This window comes from Bufo bufo, chromosome 11, assembly GCF_905171765.1.
Source record: "Bufo bufo chromosome 11, aBufBuf1.1, whole genome shotgun sequence".
Lineage (NCBI taxonomy): Eukaryota > Metazoa > Chordata > Amphibia > Anura > Bufonidae > Bufo > Bufo bufo.
Window position 1 is genome coordinate 6,492,077 of NC_053399.1, and position 18,337 is coordinate 6,510,413.

Consider the following 18,337-nt stretch of genomic DNA (forward strand, 5'->3'; position numbering starts at 1 on the left):
AGAGAGAAAAAATATATATTTTTTAGAAAACTGCTGCTTCGCAAGGCAAGGAATAGGGCTACAGGTTAGTCTAGAAGATCCAAAATATTAAAATACTGTGGTCTATCTCTGTGGTTTTCATTGCGTTGAGCAGAAAGTGGCTTCAGTTGGGCTACATCTACAGAGCAGAAATCAAAATGGGTCCCACTTCTGGTGCTAATTCATCAACACCCTGCAGAACAGGAGGACATGGCAGCCACCTCTCCCTCCACCGTAGGAGAAAATGTGGCTAGTTCCTGGCAGGGGGTGTTCTGCACATAAGGAGAGGTACTGGAGGTGACAATAATTGGTCCTAGAAATTTGAATGTTACTAGAGGCCTGTCTACCATAGAGAAGGAACATGAAGCCTTCCTGACGCATACGGCAACCGGGCACGGGAAACGCAGTGAGGAAGAGCGTTATGGTCAAGGCATAAAATACAGACCATTATATGTCTATAAATGCAAGTATCATTCCTATAGTATCATTCCTATACAAGAAGCCTTAGGCCTCATGTTTCTTTTTTTTTGCGAACCGTATGCGGAACCTTTCACTTCAATGGGTGCACAAAATAACGGAAGTTAATCCGTGTGCATTCCATTTCCGTATGTCCGTATTTCCGTTTCATAAAAATATAGAACATGTCCTATTATTGTCTGCATTACGAACAAGGATAGGACTGTTCTATTAGAGGCCGGCTGTTCCGTTCCGCAAAATACAGAATACACAAGGACGGCATACGTATTTTTTGCTGATCAGTTTTTTTTGCGGACTACAAAATACATACGGTAATGTGCATGAGCCCTTAGGCTACATAACTACAGTACACACAGGAACGGAAAGTGGGAGTGATGTAAATTTTCTACAGTTCATCTTTAAAAGGATTAGCCACTTTGGATGGTCACTTTTTGTTAGGAAGGTCCCACGATGAGCTGATCACAAAGCATCCGAAGCGATCGATTGAACCCAGCTGTAAGTATTCACTTTCCCTGCAATGCCTCCGCAGGAGAAATGAAGTATTACACCGTACTGCACAATTGTGTTGCGTTTTCCAGGGTAAGAAATTCCCTTTTGATCTGCTCTATGCTGTGGCTGATAGATGAGGGCCCTAAAGGTGTGACCCCTAAGCCCCGACTTTGCCCCTGCCGACCTTCAATGTCCCTTTCACCCATTGGGTGCATCACATAAATATGTAATTCCAGAAGGTGTTGTGAGAATACTCAGAAGTAACCCAATACGTGAAGCAGTATGTTTTATCAGTAGGAGCATACAGCTCCTGGACCATCTATGGTGAGATTTGCACTTTCAATACCACCTAGTTTTATAGAGGGTCCTCCAACCAAAAATGAAAACCTGACTGTGCCCTCACCTTCTTCCATCTAGCAAATTCAGGAAGCAGCTTCCTGTCAGCAATTCTAGCTCTTATAGAGTTCATATCCATGTCCTGTGGTCACCCAGAGAGCTCTATATGGCAGCTGATCACAGGAAAACATTACCTGGTGACCCGGTAGCAGAAGAACATGACATGCTGGGAAGAATGAATCACGGGAGAGAGAGTAGCCAAATACCAATGGTCTACCGAAACAGGCTTCCAGATCTCCTACCACTAGTGTGAACCTAACACCTTTATGAGGTGGCCTAATTAGTATTGATTTAATTTAAATGATGAGGCATCGGCCCTTGGGCCCATCATCCTGAGGAACCTGCCTAGCTTCTTATTGAAATAGTCAAGCGTTTTTGATATACGGTACTCTCTCATTGATGATCCCAAGGATTTTTACGTTCAATAAATCTGATGACCTATCGGAAATCTCCGTGCCCCTCCTTCATCTATATCTGATCTCCTAGGGGGTGTTCTTCTCATAAAAGATGATCAATATGCATAATATGTGGTGAAACTAAAAATGTGTCACAGGATTCTGGTCTGGATGAGGGGGGTCATCTCAAAGATTTTTTTTTGTTTTTGGAGAAGTTTCACTGTAATATAGACTTTGTCATTTAGGTTCCTCCTGTGTGATGACCTCTTATATTATCCAGATTTACAACCACAACAATTTCAAAGGGAATAATCAAGACCATATACTCTATTCAGTGATACATGGCATAGAACAATAAAGGGATGGAGAATAGTGGGGCAACTGTATGGACTATAAATAAAGAGCGATAAACGAGCGTGAGGATGGGTTGTACACACTCTACTGTACATCATTATACTCTCTACAATAAGACTGGAGATAGAAGAGAATAATGGCCTTTTGTACTCACAGTATACATCCACTCGGATAGACTTTATTGCAGGAGAGCCCAGCCCATTTTCTGCTTTGCAGTAGTATCTTCCTCCTTGATGCCTCTGGATATTTGTAATCCTCAAGGTCTCGTTGAAGACACTGGAGTCTTGAAATCTATCGGATGCACTTCCTGCTGTTTTGGTCCACCTGATCTGAGCAAGCATCAGAAAATACTGTTAGTGCATTACAAAGTAACACCAGTTTAGTCAACATGAACTAGACATCTTGGATTGGCCTGGCCCAACAGAATACCCAATGACCCTAGAGGGGCTGAAGTTCTGAAACAATCATTAGCCTCTATGGTCCAGTAGAAGACAGCCCCATTTAAAGCTATTTAAAGCCAGTGACTCCTGCTGCAATTTAGTAATTCGGAAGGGATGGGCAGTGGCTCCCATTGTAGAGGCCCAGAAAGTACATGGAGACTTTTCTTCAAGGCAAAGCTCTATGGTGAAAAGATATGCAAATTATCTGATGTCAGGCAAAGCAGAGACACCAAAGGAAGAGTGAGCTATCTGTAGACAGCTGCATCTAAGGCATCTCATCCAGCCAACTAGTACCCTGTTCTTTACTGACAAGGGGCAAGAACCCCAAAACTGCTGTCCACCTTTTGGAGACTCTGGTTTTATTTTTCTGTCAGGAGCTAATTTGCATACTTTTTTTCCATGGAGCATTGCCTCGGAAATAAGACTCCATTCACCCTCCATGTCTCTTCAATGAGAATCAATGCCCCTACAATCTGTCTTCTCTACCCAATCACTATCCTGCTATCTCCTGATGGGCGGCAAGAGCCCCGTAACAGCTGTCTATGGCAGTCTCCACCTAAGTTCTCCCCTTTGTTCTGAGACATGGCTGTGGTATAGATGAGCAAATCGATACATTAGAATTGCAAATCAACCCAAAATCTGGAAAAAGAGAGAAAGATTTTCCAGGTATTTTTTAAACCATGTTTTATTTGGGTACAATCGATCTGTACCACAATAAAATCTCTTGGCCGATTTGGATGAATTGACTGAAACAAATGTTAGGAAATCTGCTCATCTCTAGGCTGTGGCAGTCTCCTGACCAGATGCAACAGCTGTCACTCAAAGCAAAAGGGGATTGGCTGGGGAAAGATTCAGCGCAGAGAGCCCAGGACGCTGAAGAGGAAGGGAGAACCTCCATGGCACATGGGATCGTGGTGCCTTGGGAATTAAAAGTTGGATCTCTGGGTCATGCAACTTGCTTGACCATCACCGTAGGTTTTATTATGCTGCTCCCTGATATGGTGCTGTCAGCAGTTTTGAGAGGTAAAAACTGCTGGCAGACTCCCTTTAGGCAGGTATAAGGAGATCTAAAGCCATAAGCCATGATGGTCAGGTGAAAATTGATTTTCACCAGCTTTTGATGCTTAGTTGGTCCCAACTCATCCTTCAAATTCCAGCAGTAGACATCTCATTACCGGCAGACGACTGGCCTCAGTGATGATAATAACAACAGGCTCCTGCTCGCTGGCGCTCTAATATTAAAATCCCTCCCATACTTTTAATTTCAGTGGCTTTCTAGAGACAAAATGTCATTCCCCAATGAGCTTTGCAATGCCCAGGGCCTAACAATGTTTATCTAGCGAGATGAAGCCTCGGTTCATTGACGCTTATTGTTCTACAAGCGAAATAAAGCAAAGTACACAATGAAGTATTAAGGGCGAATATTCCAATCGCAGCAGCGTGCAGAACCTTATTATAGAGGGTACATCTGCTGTGATAACATGTAATGAATAATAAGAAAGGAAACAGGAGAATTTACAAAAAAAACGATCACCAAGCAGGTCCGACTTCCGGGAAGACAATAGTGGCAAAATGGCTTTATGTAATAGCTCATTTATCAAATGCTAGGATTTCAGATATTACTTATTATATGGAGTCACTTGACCAAAATATGAAAAAAAAAACATCAGCGTGTGATGAATTTCTACCATCCAATAACATAATATCAGGAGATTAACCACAAGTCAGAACCTAGCACTATGCAATTAATATACCCACTCGTGCTCTACAAGCTTCCTCCCTCTTGTACCAACATAGATGACAACTTCCAGCAAATCGCGGATTTACATCTCAGGCTTGATGGAATAGTTGTAGTTCTGTAAATGAAAATTACAAATTCCACAGAAAAGAAATTGCCTTCTCATATGCGTAAGAAGGAAAAACAAGATGGATTATTTTCTAGAAGAACAATCAGTTTATAAGGACTCTTGAGCCATGAGAACAACCAATAGACCCAAGTGCAGTAGGCCTTCATTTATAGGTGCGCCGAAGTATGGATGTCACATATTATTACAGATATAGGCCACCGACTTCTACTGGAAAAGAATAGTAATACCATCTATCATGGGTGTATTCTGATGTCCATATTACCTGAAGGCTGTTAGATTGGGCGCAAGGGACATGTTACTCACCTATTGTAGTTCCAGCATCATATTCCGCCGGCAACAGCAGTCCCTGCCATCAACCTCACTTGGTTCCAGCACCACGCTCCATTGTGCAGCTGCTGCTTCTGTCCATGGTCTCATCTGGTGCCTAGTCCTTTCCTGCTCAGGCCCCTATTCTCCAACCCAGCCCTGCTGCTCAGGATACACATTGAGTGCCCAAAAATTACATTGGGCCTGGTGGTCTAGTCAAAAAGAAATGCTTTTCCTGGTGTTCGAGGTTGATCTACTAAGGTTGATCCTGACCCTGTCACCGCCAGATCTCTGAGAAGTTCTGAAAGACGTTCTTCAGTACCTTCTGCATGATGTTATTTTGTTTTGGTTTCGTTTTGACATCTCTTCTCCCTCTCCCAGCTGTCATCTATTAGCAGTGATTGCCTCCCTATATATCTCCTTCCATACTGCCTCACCTTGCGGTTTATACCACTTCCTGGATTGGGTTCACTGCTTGAAGTTGCTACTGCTGGTTCCTCAAGATAAGTCTATTTCTGTATTTGTGTTTTCCTGTTGGCTTGATTCTAGGTGACCCTGACTCCCTCCGTATTAAGTGCAGGGAGCCGTTGGTCGTGTCCCCTCACTATTATAGGGTTTGCAGGTGTCACTCAGTCTAAGGTACGTGGACATGCAACTTTCTATCATTGAGATCTATGCATGGGCTGAGCAGTCAGGGAGAGCTCTAGGGCTATTATAGGGCTCACCCATATGTTCCTTAGTTTGGGATCAAGTCAGTCGGATCTTTATTTGTTACTTCTTGTTTTCTGCAACACCATCCGTGACAGACCCAGACCTCAGATAGCTCATGATCTGGCTCCTGCTTGTCCACTCTGATTTCTTGGTACCTGTAGTTCTACTTTTTTCTCTGACCTTTGGCTTCATTCTTGACTATGCTTCCATTGATCCTAATCTTGACGTTGTTCCTGAGATCACTCCTGCCTTGTCCCTCTGATTGCCTACCTGGTACCTGTAGTTATGCACCTAACTTTGACCCTTGGCTTGTTCATGACAATGTTTCCACTGATCCTGACTTTGTTCCTGACCTCACTTCTGCTTTGTCCCTCTGATTGTCTGCCTAGTACTTGTAGTTCTACTGCTTGGCTCTCTTTACTATGCTTCCATCTCATCTTCTGGCTTGCCACATCCTAACCGCTCTCCTGGTGTCTATTCTTGGCTGATTACACTGCATCAGCATCAGCACTCTTGCTGTCAATCCATGACTATTCTTTGGACAAGATCATTTTCATCATCTCACCTGAGATTAGTATTGAGCCTCAAATATGAATGTCACTTGGGTCACCCTACAATCCTTCTGGAGAATATGGTCTTCAAGCTGTACATTTAGCAAATGTGATATTGGTTACTGTCAATTACGTGTATGGCACTTAAATTAGTAATTATTATTTCACTGCTCTCCAGCCGGCCATCCCGCTGCCTTGCTCGCTTAATTGTGTTCTGCGTAGCTTCACTTGCTTGGCCAGCCTTATTCTGCATCTCAATTGATTTTTGTACGTTGGATTCGCTGCCAATTTTTATGATCATTTAAATGTCTTTCTCTACTTTTTTTCTGACGGGTTTAACAGTTTCACGCTTATAGAATCTAGAAGCTACTTATCAGATTATGGAATCAAATCCAATTTACAGAATATGTGATGACTGTTTTCTAGTCACAAGAGCTAAAAAGGTCATGAAGCTGGTGCAAAAACACAGAATCTTAAAGAACCTTTCTTCCATGTAAGTCTAACTTCCCTTGTAAGGTGCTGATTGACATCACCGCATCCATGGGCAGGTTCTCACCACCCATTAATGTGGGGATGAGACAAAACTGGAACAATCCTTACCAATGACCCCCAAAAGCTGCCTCTGTGTTACACATGACCTTGTCATGGAAGGTTCCCTAACCTCCTAGACGACTTCAGGTAATGGCTTGTGAAACCTAAAAAAGACCACTTTAGGTGCCATTTTGGTGTAGCCATAGAAGTTGTCACTTCCCTTCCCTGAAGATCTCTTACCTGTGACAAATACTTGCCCAAGGTGGTGAACTTTTGAGTTTAGAGTTTTTTGAATGTTTTGTCATAATTCATACCACCAGGAGGTAGCTTAGATACTACAGAAACATCTTTCCACCACAGTTTGGTTGCCTGGACTTGACTCAGTCTTGCCAAAGTTCTCACGACCCAGTGGAAAAAATGATGAACAGACAGAACTGGGTACTCTCCCTCCAAAGGCCCCATAATACAAGTGTGTTCTTTCTAACCTTTTTACTTGGCTCGATATGTTCCATGATGTGTGGTGTGACATCTGAGATTGAGACTGGTTTTGATAAAAAAAAAACATGGTCCTACATTTACTAATTTGAGGGCACCTAGATTTTCACATAAGTTGTACCAAAATGTGTCCCACTTTGGCACATATAGGTTTAGAGACATTATCTAAACCAAGAGGCATGAAATACCCTGAAATGGGGACAACCTTGTTGGAAAAGGGCGTGGTTTAATATGCATCATTTTGCTCCAAAAGTGCACTACAATTCTGGCTTAAAACTAGAGAAAAGTGTCTGCACCAAATGTTTCATCAATCCTGGATGTCCCCTGTGATAAATCTGCTGCAGGTCTAGACAACTAGTCTAAGGTCACAGCATTTATAGGATTAGTAAATCTGCTCCGTGATTATGCGATACTCTTCTAGGAGATATTTATGTTATACTTATCTATGTGCAGCCACCCAGTGGTTCTGATGTGGGTTGCAATCTGTCGAGGGTGTTGCTTGCACGTTGCAATTATGAATTGAATTTGTATCGTAAGAAATTGGAGACATGAACTAAATTAGTGGACAGGTAAAGAGCGGAAGCCTCTGGAGATGTATGGTTCGCTTTTATGATAGCTACATCTCCATAGATGTGCCGGCCTTTATTTTTTATCTTACCACAAAGTTTCAAAGTGTATGAAAAATTGTATAACTCGAATATAAAAGAGACAATGCTTCAAATACAGCAAAAGGTGAGAAGACTTTACATAAAATGTCCAGGAATCCAGCGGGTACTGAAGTCATCATGTCCCACTATAGACGGTAGCAATCTATTCCCGGTCCCATTGGATGATACAGATGTACCGTAATACAAATGAAAAGAAAATAAGGCTTTAGAAAATGTGGATGCAATCATTGTCTTCTACACGGGGGTCAGTGACCGTCAATGCCATGATCATCTATTCATTCGCCACTAGAGGCCTGGTGAGCACCCATTGGGTAAATGTCCCACAGGGTGAGACTTTAGATTATCTTCCATGTTATACTCTTCCTGAGTCTACGTAGTTCTCCCAGCATTCACCCACCAACCATATACTGTACAGCCTTATATGAGTCCAGTAGATCAGTGACCCCCGCCATGTGTTGCTATCTCCTTTCGCAACGCTCCAGCTCCATTGTGCCAACTGCAGATATTATCAACCTCCACTGAGACATTATATCTTGAATAAATACAAATATTCCAACCTACTGTATGTATTAATCTTCAGCAATCCCTCTAGTGGTGGTTGCAAATATCTGTATGCAGTAATCTCCTGAGCTCCCTCTAGTGGTGGCTGTATATATCTGTATTTAGTAAGCTCCTGAGCTCCCTCTAGTGGTGGCTGTATATATCTGTATGTAGTAATCTCCTGAGCTCCCTCTAGTGGTGGCTGTATATAGCTGTATGTAGTAATCTCCTGAGCTCCCTCTAGTGGTGGCTGTATATAGCTGTATGCAGTAATCTCCTGAGCTCCCTCTACTGGTGCGCTGTATATATCTGTATGTAGTAATCTCCTGAGCTCCCTCTAGTGGTTGTATATATCTGTATGTAGTAATCTCCTGAGGTCCCTCTAGTGGTGGCTGTATATATCTGTATGTAGTAATCTCCTGAGCTCCCTCTAGTGGTGGCTGTATATATCTGTATGTAGTAATCTCCTGAGCTCCCTCTAGTGGTGGCTGTATATATCTGTATGCAGTAATCTCCTGAGCTCCCTCTATTGGTGGCTGTATATATCTGTATGTAGTAATCTCCTGAGCTCCCTCTAGTGGTGGCTGTATATATCTGTATGTAGTAATCTCCTGAGCTCCCTCTAGTGGTGGCTGTATATATCTGTATGCAGTAATCTCCTGAGCTCCCTCTATTGGTGGCTGTTAGGGATGAGCGAATTGACTTCGGATGAAACATCCGAAGTCGATTTGCATAATACTTTGTTAGAGTGGTACCTTGGAACCGAACCCGTTTTCAGGAAATGTTTTTTTTACAGCAGAAATTAATTTATGAAGCTATTATGCCAAGTCCGAGTCGCGAGAGTTTGCGAAATAATAACTTCGGCTCATCGCTCTGTACAATATTCAAAGTATTATGCGAATGGACTTCGATTCTCTCCTCCCATGTGGCTGTATCTATCTGTACATATTAAGAAGCTGAGCTCCCTCTAGTGGTCGCAGTGAGCCTCAAGACTTATGTCACTCTACTCTTTCTCTATGCAGGAGATTTGGGGCTCTGTTTCAGGTTATTAAGAGATTAATCAGCACAGAAATTTGAACCTTTAAATGACTTGATGAGAAAAGGTTTCTACATTATGACAAATAGATTATTATTCACACATACCTTTAAATTTGTATGCCGTGAAAAATCTATGAAGGGAGATATGTGTTTTTTCCTGCAGATAATGCTGGGTACTAATTTTGTCATGAGTCAAGTTGCGTTTTGTCAGCTGCTCAGTGAACATCGGTGAATCTCTCAGTGAGCTGAATAATGTCACACTAAATCATTTTCAATTTTCATAACAAGAACTCGGTTAATAATGAAACAGCTGCCGCATCCTGGCCAAAGCCCGAAAACTCAATTCATCTAAAAGCATTAGAAGCTAATAGGGATTACACACTTTAACTCCATTATCCAGGTATTCACACAGTGTGTGCAGAGCCAGATATGGAAGATATATATATACACTGCTGATTATACACCAACTAGCCAGCCATAGCATTAAAACCACCAGTCTAGCACTCTCCGACATGTCAAGCCGAGATGACCGAAGTTCTCAAAAATTAGATTCAGCTGCTTCGCCGAATTCCATAAAGAAATTTGTTTAGTGACTAATTACTTTGTCACGAGGCGCATTTCTTTGTGAGTAGTGGGCGCAATGAGTCAGGAACGCCCCAGTCACTGAACCTCTCAGATGCCACGTTCATTGCTGATCGCGGCATCTGAGATGACCATTGAGGGCTGTCAGGGGTTGATCTTTTTAAAAAAAATAAAAAATACTTACCTTATCCATTTGATCGCGAAGATTCTGCGGCGGCCATCTTGATTGAAGATCCAGCGCGAAATCTCGCATGGGGAGTGATGACATCATCACGCTGGCTGGCGTAGTGACGGCATAAGTCACCGCACATGAAATTTTGCACTGGATCTTCAATCAAGATGGCCGTGGCAAAGTCTTCTCAAGCAAATGGAGGAGGTAAGTATGATTTTTTTAATATTTTTTTACCGCCATTTTATGGAAAAATGATTCATTACCATAAAGCAGAAGGACATTCAACTTTGTGGTGAATTGAATTTTCCTTGAAATTCGTATCGAAGTCCACTTCGATTCACTCAACACTAATGTCAAGGCATGGACTCCCCAAGATCTCTGAGGAGTCCTCTGGTATCTGGCAGATAAGTTCCCCGGGGCAGCATCTTTCCTCATTCCTGGACAGTTTTTGCAGTGCGGCTGGGGCATTATCCTTCTGAAAGAGCGCATTGCCAATAGGGGGCACCGCTGCTCTGAAGGTGGGCACTTGTTTACATTAGTTAGATGGAACGTGTCACACATCCACATGATGAAAAAGAAATGGAGTTGTCAGCCACAGGGAGGGTCGCCATCTACTGATGGTTACTAAATATCAATATAAGAGAACAGAAGAAAGCATGAGTAAGAGTATGAATATTCATAAGGTAGAAATATAAAATATGGGTATGAATAAGTGCCCACCTAAAATAGTGATAATAATAATATCCACGATAATACCATTGATAAAAATAATAAAAACTGCAATTGTAAATAAATAACTTACTTCACCAGGGAGATGGTCTGTGGGATAAAGGTCAAGACACCCCCAAGCACAACCTCCCTCGCCTGGATCGCTTGTGGTGTCTTAGGAAGAACGTCCGTCCCACAGATGGTACTTCTGGTAAACTCCTTTATTGGTATCACTGGTCATCTCAACGTGTTTTGGGGGCGTTACCTCATACCCCCTTCCTCAGAAGCAATCACAATTAATAAAATAATAAAATCATGGAGTCAAGCTTGACCTGTGATACCAATAAAGGAGTTTACCAGAAGTACCATCTGTGGGACGGACGTTCTTCCTAAGACACTACAAGCGATCCAGGCGAGGGAGGTTGTGCTTGGGGGTGTCTTGACCTTTATCCCACAGACCATCTCCCTGGTGAAGTGAGTTATTTATTCACAATTGCAGTTTTTATTATTTTTATCAATGGTATTATCGTGGATATTATTATTATCACTATTTTAGGTGGGCACTTATTCATACCCATTTTTTATATTGCTACCTTATGAATATTCATACTCTTACTCATGCTTTTTTCTGCTCTCTTAGGCCTCATGCACAAAACCGTTTTTTTTTGCGGTCCGTTTTTCCGTGATCCGTGACCGTTTTTTCGTCCATGGGTCTTCCTTGATTTTTGGAGGATCCACGGCCGTGCGGAGCCAAACGGATCCGTCCTGAATTACAATGCAAGTCAATGGGGACAGATCCGTTTGACGTTGACACAATATGGTGCAATTTCAAACGGATCCGTCCCCCATTGACTTTCAATGTAAAGTCAGGAGTCCCTATTATACCATCGGATTGGAGTTTTCTACAATCCGATGGTATATTTTAACTTGAAGCGTCCCCATCACCATGGGAACGCCTCTATGTTCGAATATACCATCGGATTTGAGTTACATCGTGAAACTCAGATCCGACAGTATATTCTAACACAGAGGCGTTCCCATAGTGATGGGGACTCTTCTAGTTAGAATATACTACGAACTGTGTACATGACTGCCCCCTGCTGCCTGGCAGCACCCGATCTCTTACAGGGGGCTGTGATCCGCACAATTAACCCTTCAGGTGCCGCACCTGAAGGGGTTAATTGTGCGTATCATAGCCCCCTGTAAGAGATCAGGGGCTGCCAGGCAGCAGGGGGCAGACCCCCCTACCTCCCCAGTTTGAATATCATTGGTGGCCAGTGTGCGGCCTCCGTCACCCCCCTCCCTCTATTGTAATTTCATTGGTGGCCAGTGCGGCCCCCCCCGGCCCCCCCTCCCTCTATTGTAATATTATTGGTGGCCAGTGTGCGGCCTCCGTCGCCCCCCCCTCCCTCTATTGTAATTTCATTGGTGGCCAGTGCGGCCCCCCCTCCCTCTATTGTAATATCATTGGTGGCCAGTGTGCGGCCTTCGTCACCCCCCCTCCCTTTATTGTAATATAATTGGTGGCCAGCGTGCGCCCCCCCTCCCTCTATTGTATTATCATTGGTGGTCAGTGTGCGGCCTCCCCCCCGGCCCCCCCTCTATTGTATTAATATCATTGGTGGCCAGTGTGCGGCCTCCCCTCTCCCCCCTTCCTGCCCGATCATTGGTGGCAGCGGAGATTCCGATCGGAGTGCCAGTTTAATCGCTCTGGGGCTCCGATCGGTAACCATGGCAACCAGGACGCTACTGCAGGCCTGGTTGCCATGGTTACTTAGCAATATTACAATATTGGAAGCATCATACTTACCTGCTGCGCTGTCTGTGTCCGGCCGGGAGCTCCTCCTACTGGTAAGTGACAGGTCTGTGCGGCGCATTGCTTAATGATCTGTCACTTACCAGTAGGAGGAGCTCCCGGCCGGTCACAGACAGCGCAGCAGGTAAGTATGATGCTTCTAATATTGTAATATTGCTAAGTAACCATGGCAACCAGGCCTGCAGTAGCGTCCTGGTTGCCATGGTTACCGATCGGAGCCCCAGAGCGATTAAACTGGGACTCCGATCGGAATCTCTGCTGCCACCAATGATCGGGATGGGGGGGGGGAGAGGGGAGGCCGCACACTGGCCACCAATAATATTAATACAATAGAGGGGGGGCCGCACACTGGCCACCAATGATATTACAATAGAGGGAGGGGGGGCCGCACGCTGGCCACCAATGATATTACAATAAAGGGAGGGAGGGGGGGCCGACGGAGGCCGCACACTGGCCACCAATGATATTACAATAGAGGGAGGGGGAGCCGGGGGGGGGCCGCACTGGCCACCAATGAAATTAAAACTGGGGAGGGAGGGGGGTCTGCCCCCTGCTGCCTGGCAGCCCCTGATCTCTTATAGGGGGCTATGATATGCACAATTAACCCCTCAGGTGCAGCACCTGAGGGGTTAATTGTGCGGATCACAGCCCCCTGTAAGAGATCGGGTGCTGCCAGGCAGCAGGGGGCAGTCATGTACACAGTTCATAGTATATTCTATATGGGAACGCCTCTGTGTTAGAATATACTGTCGGATATGAGTTTTCACGAAGTGAAAACTCATCTCTGAAAAAGCTTTTATGCAGACGGATCTTCGGTTCCGTCTGTATGAAAGTAACCTACGGCCACGGATCACGGACGCGGATGCCAATCTTGTGTGCATCCGTGTTCTTTCACGGACCCATTGACTTGAATGGGTCCGTGAACCGTTGTCCGTCAAAAAAATAGGACAGGTCGTATTTTTTTGACGGACAGGAAACATGGATCACGGATGCGGCTGCAAAACGGTGCATTTTCCGATTTTTCCACAGACCCATTGAAAGTCAATGGGTCCGCGAAAAAAAACTGAGAACGGCACAACGGCCACGGATACACACAACGGTCGTGTGCATGAGGCCTTATATTGATATTTAGTAACCATCAGTAGATGGCGACCCTCCCTGTGGCTGACAACTCCATTTCTTTTTCCCTATATATGCTCTTATGTAGCACTGTTTTCTACATATACAGCCGCTAATGGCAGCCGCCTACTACTGTACTTCTTTTAGTGATTTACTCTCCTTCCTATTGGCGCCCCGCCGTTACTCTAAGACCTTTAGAATTTGCATCCAAACAGCTCTTTCATTAACACTCTCTTTTTTTCTTTTGCTCTGTACACATCCACAAGCATCACACTGCGTCCGCTGGCTTATCTTCTACCCATAATGCATCCTGGTGCCATTTCTTCCCCAGGTAAGTGGCGCACACACACTTGGCCGTCTACATGGTGTAACATGATTCCTCAGACCAGGCTGCCTTCTTCCCATAGTGTTCCTGGTGCCATTTCTTCCCCAGTTACCAGGCCGCCTACTTCACTTTCTCCAGTTCTGATGCTCATAGTAGACACTTAGTGGTGGACAGGGGTCTGCATGAGCTCTCTGACCAGCCTTGACTACACCTACCTACCCGTAACCAGCAAGCTGCAATGTCCTGTGTGTCCTGACACCTTTCTATCATCACCAGCAGCAACGTTGTCAGTACTTTATAGGAGCTCTTCTGTGGTATTGGACCAGATAGGCTTGACTTCTCCACCTAAACCTCTATGAACTTTGAGCGTCCACATGACCTTGTCACCAGTTGTCCTCCCCTGGACCACTTCTGGTAGGTACTGACCACTGCACACTGGGAACTTTCCGCAAAGTCGGACATAATGGAGATGTTCTGACCCAGTCTTCTACACATCACAATTCGGCCCTTGTCAGAGTGGCTCAGATCTTTGCCCATTTTACCAGCTTCCAGAACATCAACTCCAAGAACGAACTGCTTCCTAATATATTATAATATGTCCCTCATCCCCCGACATTGTCACCAGATAGTCAATGTTCTTCACTTCACCAGTGTTAGTAAAGTTATGGCTGATCGGGGTATATACAGAACATGGATAACAGCTTTCATTTAAAGGGGATCATTATGTGTCAGGACATGGTGGCCTAGCTATAACGGTGCAGACCATGCAACAGTAACTGGATCCAAAAGTGAAAAAGGGGGCCTTGCTTCACTTACCTCCCATTTTAAAAATGGGAACGCAAAGTGATGGCCTAAGGTAACCACTATACAACAACCAGGTTCCTGAACACAATATATGGTCCATGTCTTATGTGACAACCCCTTTCACTTAGTTTTACCACATTGTCCATATGGCCACATTCAGCTCTGCTACATCTGTATAACACAGCACCAGCGCGTTACATGAAATGTTTGCCCTTGTGGACAGCCTACTTCCAGCCAGCACTGCCGTCGTTACGTAATGTATGGACAGGACTTTTCCACCTACAGAAGCTTCTATTCTGCCTGGTAGTTATCATGGAGAAAATATTGTTGTTGTCAGCCGTAACCTTTGCCGAGATCCGCAGCACAGAGGGCACAAAACTGTGAAAAAGTGCAAAGAATGAGTAAGAATAAAATAGCCCTCATATGGTGAGTGTCCGCCATTTACCATTATGTCTGATGCAGAGCGCTCCCACTGGAGAGGGAAAAGCAACCCCCCACAGGAACACAGGGAGCCCGTCACACACCCAGGGGCACCATAGGAGGTGAAAGGACTGTGATCATGTGAGCAGGGACAAGATTCCATCCTAAAGAGTGGGGGTGCCCCATAGAAGTGCGGTGCCAGCCACAAGGCATGCACTCAACGTCTCTGCACTATGGGTGAGTGCAGGAAAAGACCTACTGTACTGCAAGGGTCTGATGGGTGACACGCAACGGGAGGAGAGGGGGTCTCCCTCTGAAAAATTGTGACTCCATAAAAGGCAGTGTGCAATAAAAAAGGTCATAGTGAAGCAGTGGCCTGTGCTTACATTCTGGCTGGAGCCAAGGGGCGATGTTCCCCAAGGATGTGGTGGCCAGTACACTGCTGCATACAACAGAAGTGGCCCACAGAGCATGGAAAGAGATGAAGTCTCCCTAAAAGACTGTGACTGAGGTGCTTACTGCATACATAAATACAGCCACCACTAAGGGGAGCACATGAGATTACTGCATACAGATATATACAGCTACCACTAGAGGGAGCTGAAGAGATTACTACATACAGATATATACAGCCACCACTAGAGGGAGCTCAGGAGATTACTACATACAGATATATACAGCCACCACTAGAGGGAGCTCAGGAGATTACTACATACAGATATATACAGCCACCACTAGAGGGAGCTCAGGAGATTACTGCATACAGATATATACAGCCACCACTAGAGGGAGCTCAGGAGATTACTACATACAGATATATACAGCCACCACTAGAGGGAGCTCAGGAGATTACTACATACAGATATATACAGCCACCACTAGAGGGAGCTCAGGAGATTACTACATACAGATATATACAGCCACCACTAGAGGGAGCTCAGGAGATTACTACATACAGATATATACAGCCACCACTAGAGGGAGCTCAGGAGATTACTACATACAGATATATACAGCCACTCCTAGAGGGAGCTCAGGGGATTACTGCATACAGATATATACAGCCACCACTAAAGGGAGCTCAGGAGATTACTACATACAGATATATACAGCCACCACTAGAGGGAGCTCAGGAGATTACTACATACAGATATATACAGCCACTACTAGAGGGAGCTCAGGGGATTACTGCATACAGATATATACAGCCACCACTAGAGGGAGCTCAGGAGATTACTACATACAGATATATACAGCCACTACTAGAGGGAGCTCAGGGGATTACTGCATACAGATATATACAGCCACCACTAAAGGGAGCTCAGGAGATTACTACATACAGATATATACAGCCACCACTAGAGGGAGCTCAGGAGATTACTACATACAAATATATACAGGCACCACTAGAGGGAGCTCAGGAGATTACTGCATACAGATATATACAGCCACCACTAGAGGGAGCTCAGGAGATTACTGCATACAGATATATACAGCAACCACTAGACTGAGCTCAGGAGATTACTACATACAGATATGTACAGCCACCACTAGAGGGAGCTGAAGAGATTACTACATACAGATATATACAGCCACCACTAGAGGGAGCTCAGGAGATTACTACATACAGATATATACAGCCACCACTAGAGGGAGCTCAGGAGATTACTACATACAGATATATACAGACACCACTAGACGGAGCTCAGGAGATTACTGCATACAGATATATACAGCCACCACTAGAGGGAGCTCAGGAGATTACTGCATACAGATATATACAGCCACCACTAGAGGGAGCTCAGGAGATTACTGCATACAGATATATACAGCTACCACTAGAGGGAGCTCAGGAGATTACTACATACAGATATATACAGCCACCACTAGAGGGAGCTCAGGAGATTACTACATACAGATATATACAGCCACCACTAGAGGGAGCTCAGGAGATTACTACATACAGATATATACAGCCACCACTAGAGGGAGCTCAGGAGATTACTACATACAGATATATACAGCCACCACTAGAGGGAGCTCGGGAGATTACTACATACAGATATATACAGCCACCACAAGGGGGAGCTCAGGAGATTACTACATACAGATATATACAGCCACCACTAGAGGGAGCTCAGGAGATTACTACATACAGATATATACAGCCACCACTAGAGGGAGCTCAGGAGATTACTGCACACAGATATATACAGCCACCACTAGAGGGAGCTCAGGAGATTACTAAATACAGATATATACAGCCACCACTAGAGGGAGCTCAGGAGATTACTACATACAGATATATACAGCCACCACTAGAGGGAGCTCAGGAGATTACTACATACAGATATATACAGCCACCAATAGAGGGAGCTCAGGAGATTACTACATACAGATATATACAGCCACCACTAGAGGGAGCTCAGGAGATTACTACATACAGATATATACAGCCACTACAAGGGGGAGCTCAGGAGATTACTGCATACAGATATATACAGCCACCACTAGAGGGAGCTCAGGAGATTACTACATACAGATATATACAGCCACTACAAGGGGGAGCTCAGGAGATTACTGCACACATATATATGCAGCCACCATTAGTGTGCCATTTCTAATAGTGCCCATTTATGGGGTAGAGGGGCTATTAAGCAGTTTTGTTGGTTGTTCTTTAGCCTCCGCCATAGAAAGGGGTCCATTCATGGTCTGTAATCTAAACTTACCCCTACAGATCATATAAAGTGTTTTATTAAAGGAGATTGTGTATTTATATTATTATTATGCATTTATTATATTATTTGCAGTGCACCTTTAATTTTTTATCTTAGAGTTTTCTAACAAATATTAAATAAAAACTAATTTTCAGAATGGCACAATATGTACAGAACCGTATATATTTTTTCCATTTTCCTGACTGGAAGAACGCCAGAAAGAGTCTTGAATTTATAGCCCTTGGAATAAAAACCCATCTGTGGCTGAGAGGTGTTTAATCAAACTTGGTGGCAAGCAGAGAAAGAAGCTTTTGAACTCAGGCCAGATATACATTCAGGTTCATGTGGCACGCCAACGCTCTACTCATATTTGATTTTCTATACAGAAGAAAATATG

The 18,337-nt window shown here is 44.2% G+C and overlaps 1 protein-coding gene across 2 annotated transcripts in view; it reads right to left on the reverse strand.

Annotated features, from left to right (window-relative positions):
- MDGA2 (MAM domain containing glycosylphosphatidylinositol anchor 2) overlaps positions 1-18,337 on the reverse strand; it is a 427,922-nt gene that overhangs the window by 188,913 nt on the left and 220,672 nt on the right. For both annotated transcript variants that reach the window (XM_040412379.1, XM_040412378.1), the window contains exon 3: positions 2,284-2,458. In XM_040412379.1, the coding sequence (XP_040268313.1) occupies positions 2,284-2,458 (175 nt within the window). The remainder of the gene's footprint in view (positions 1-2,283; positions 2,459-18,337) is intronic.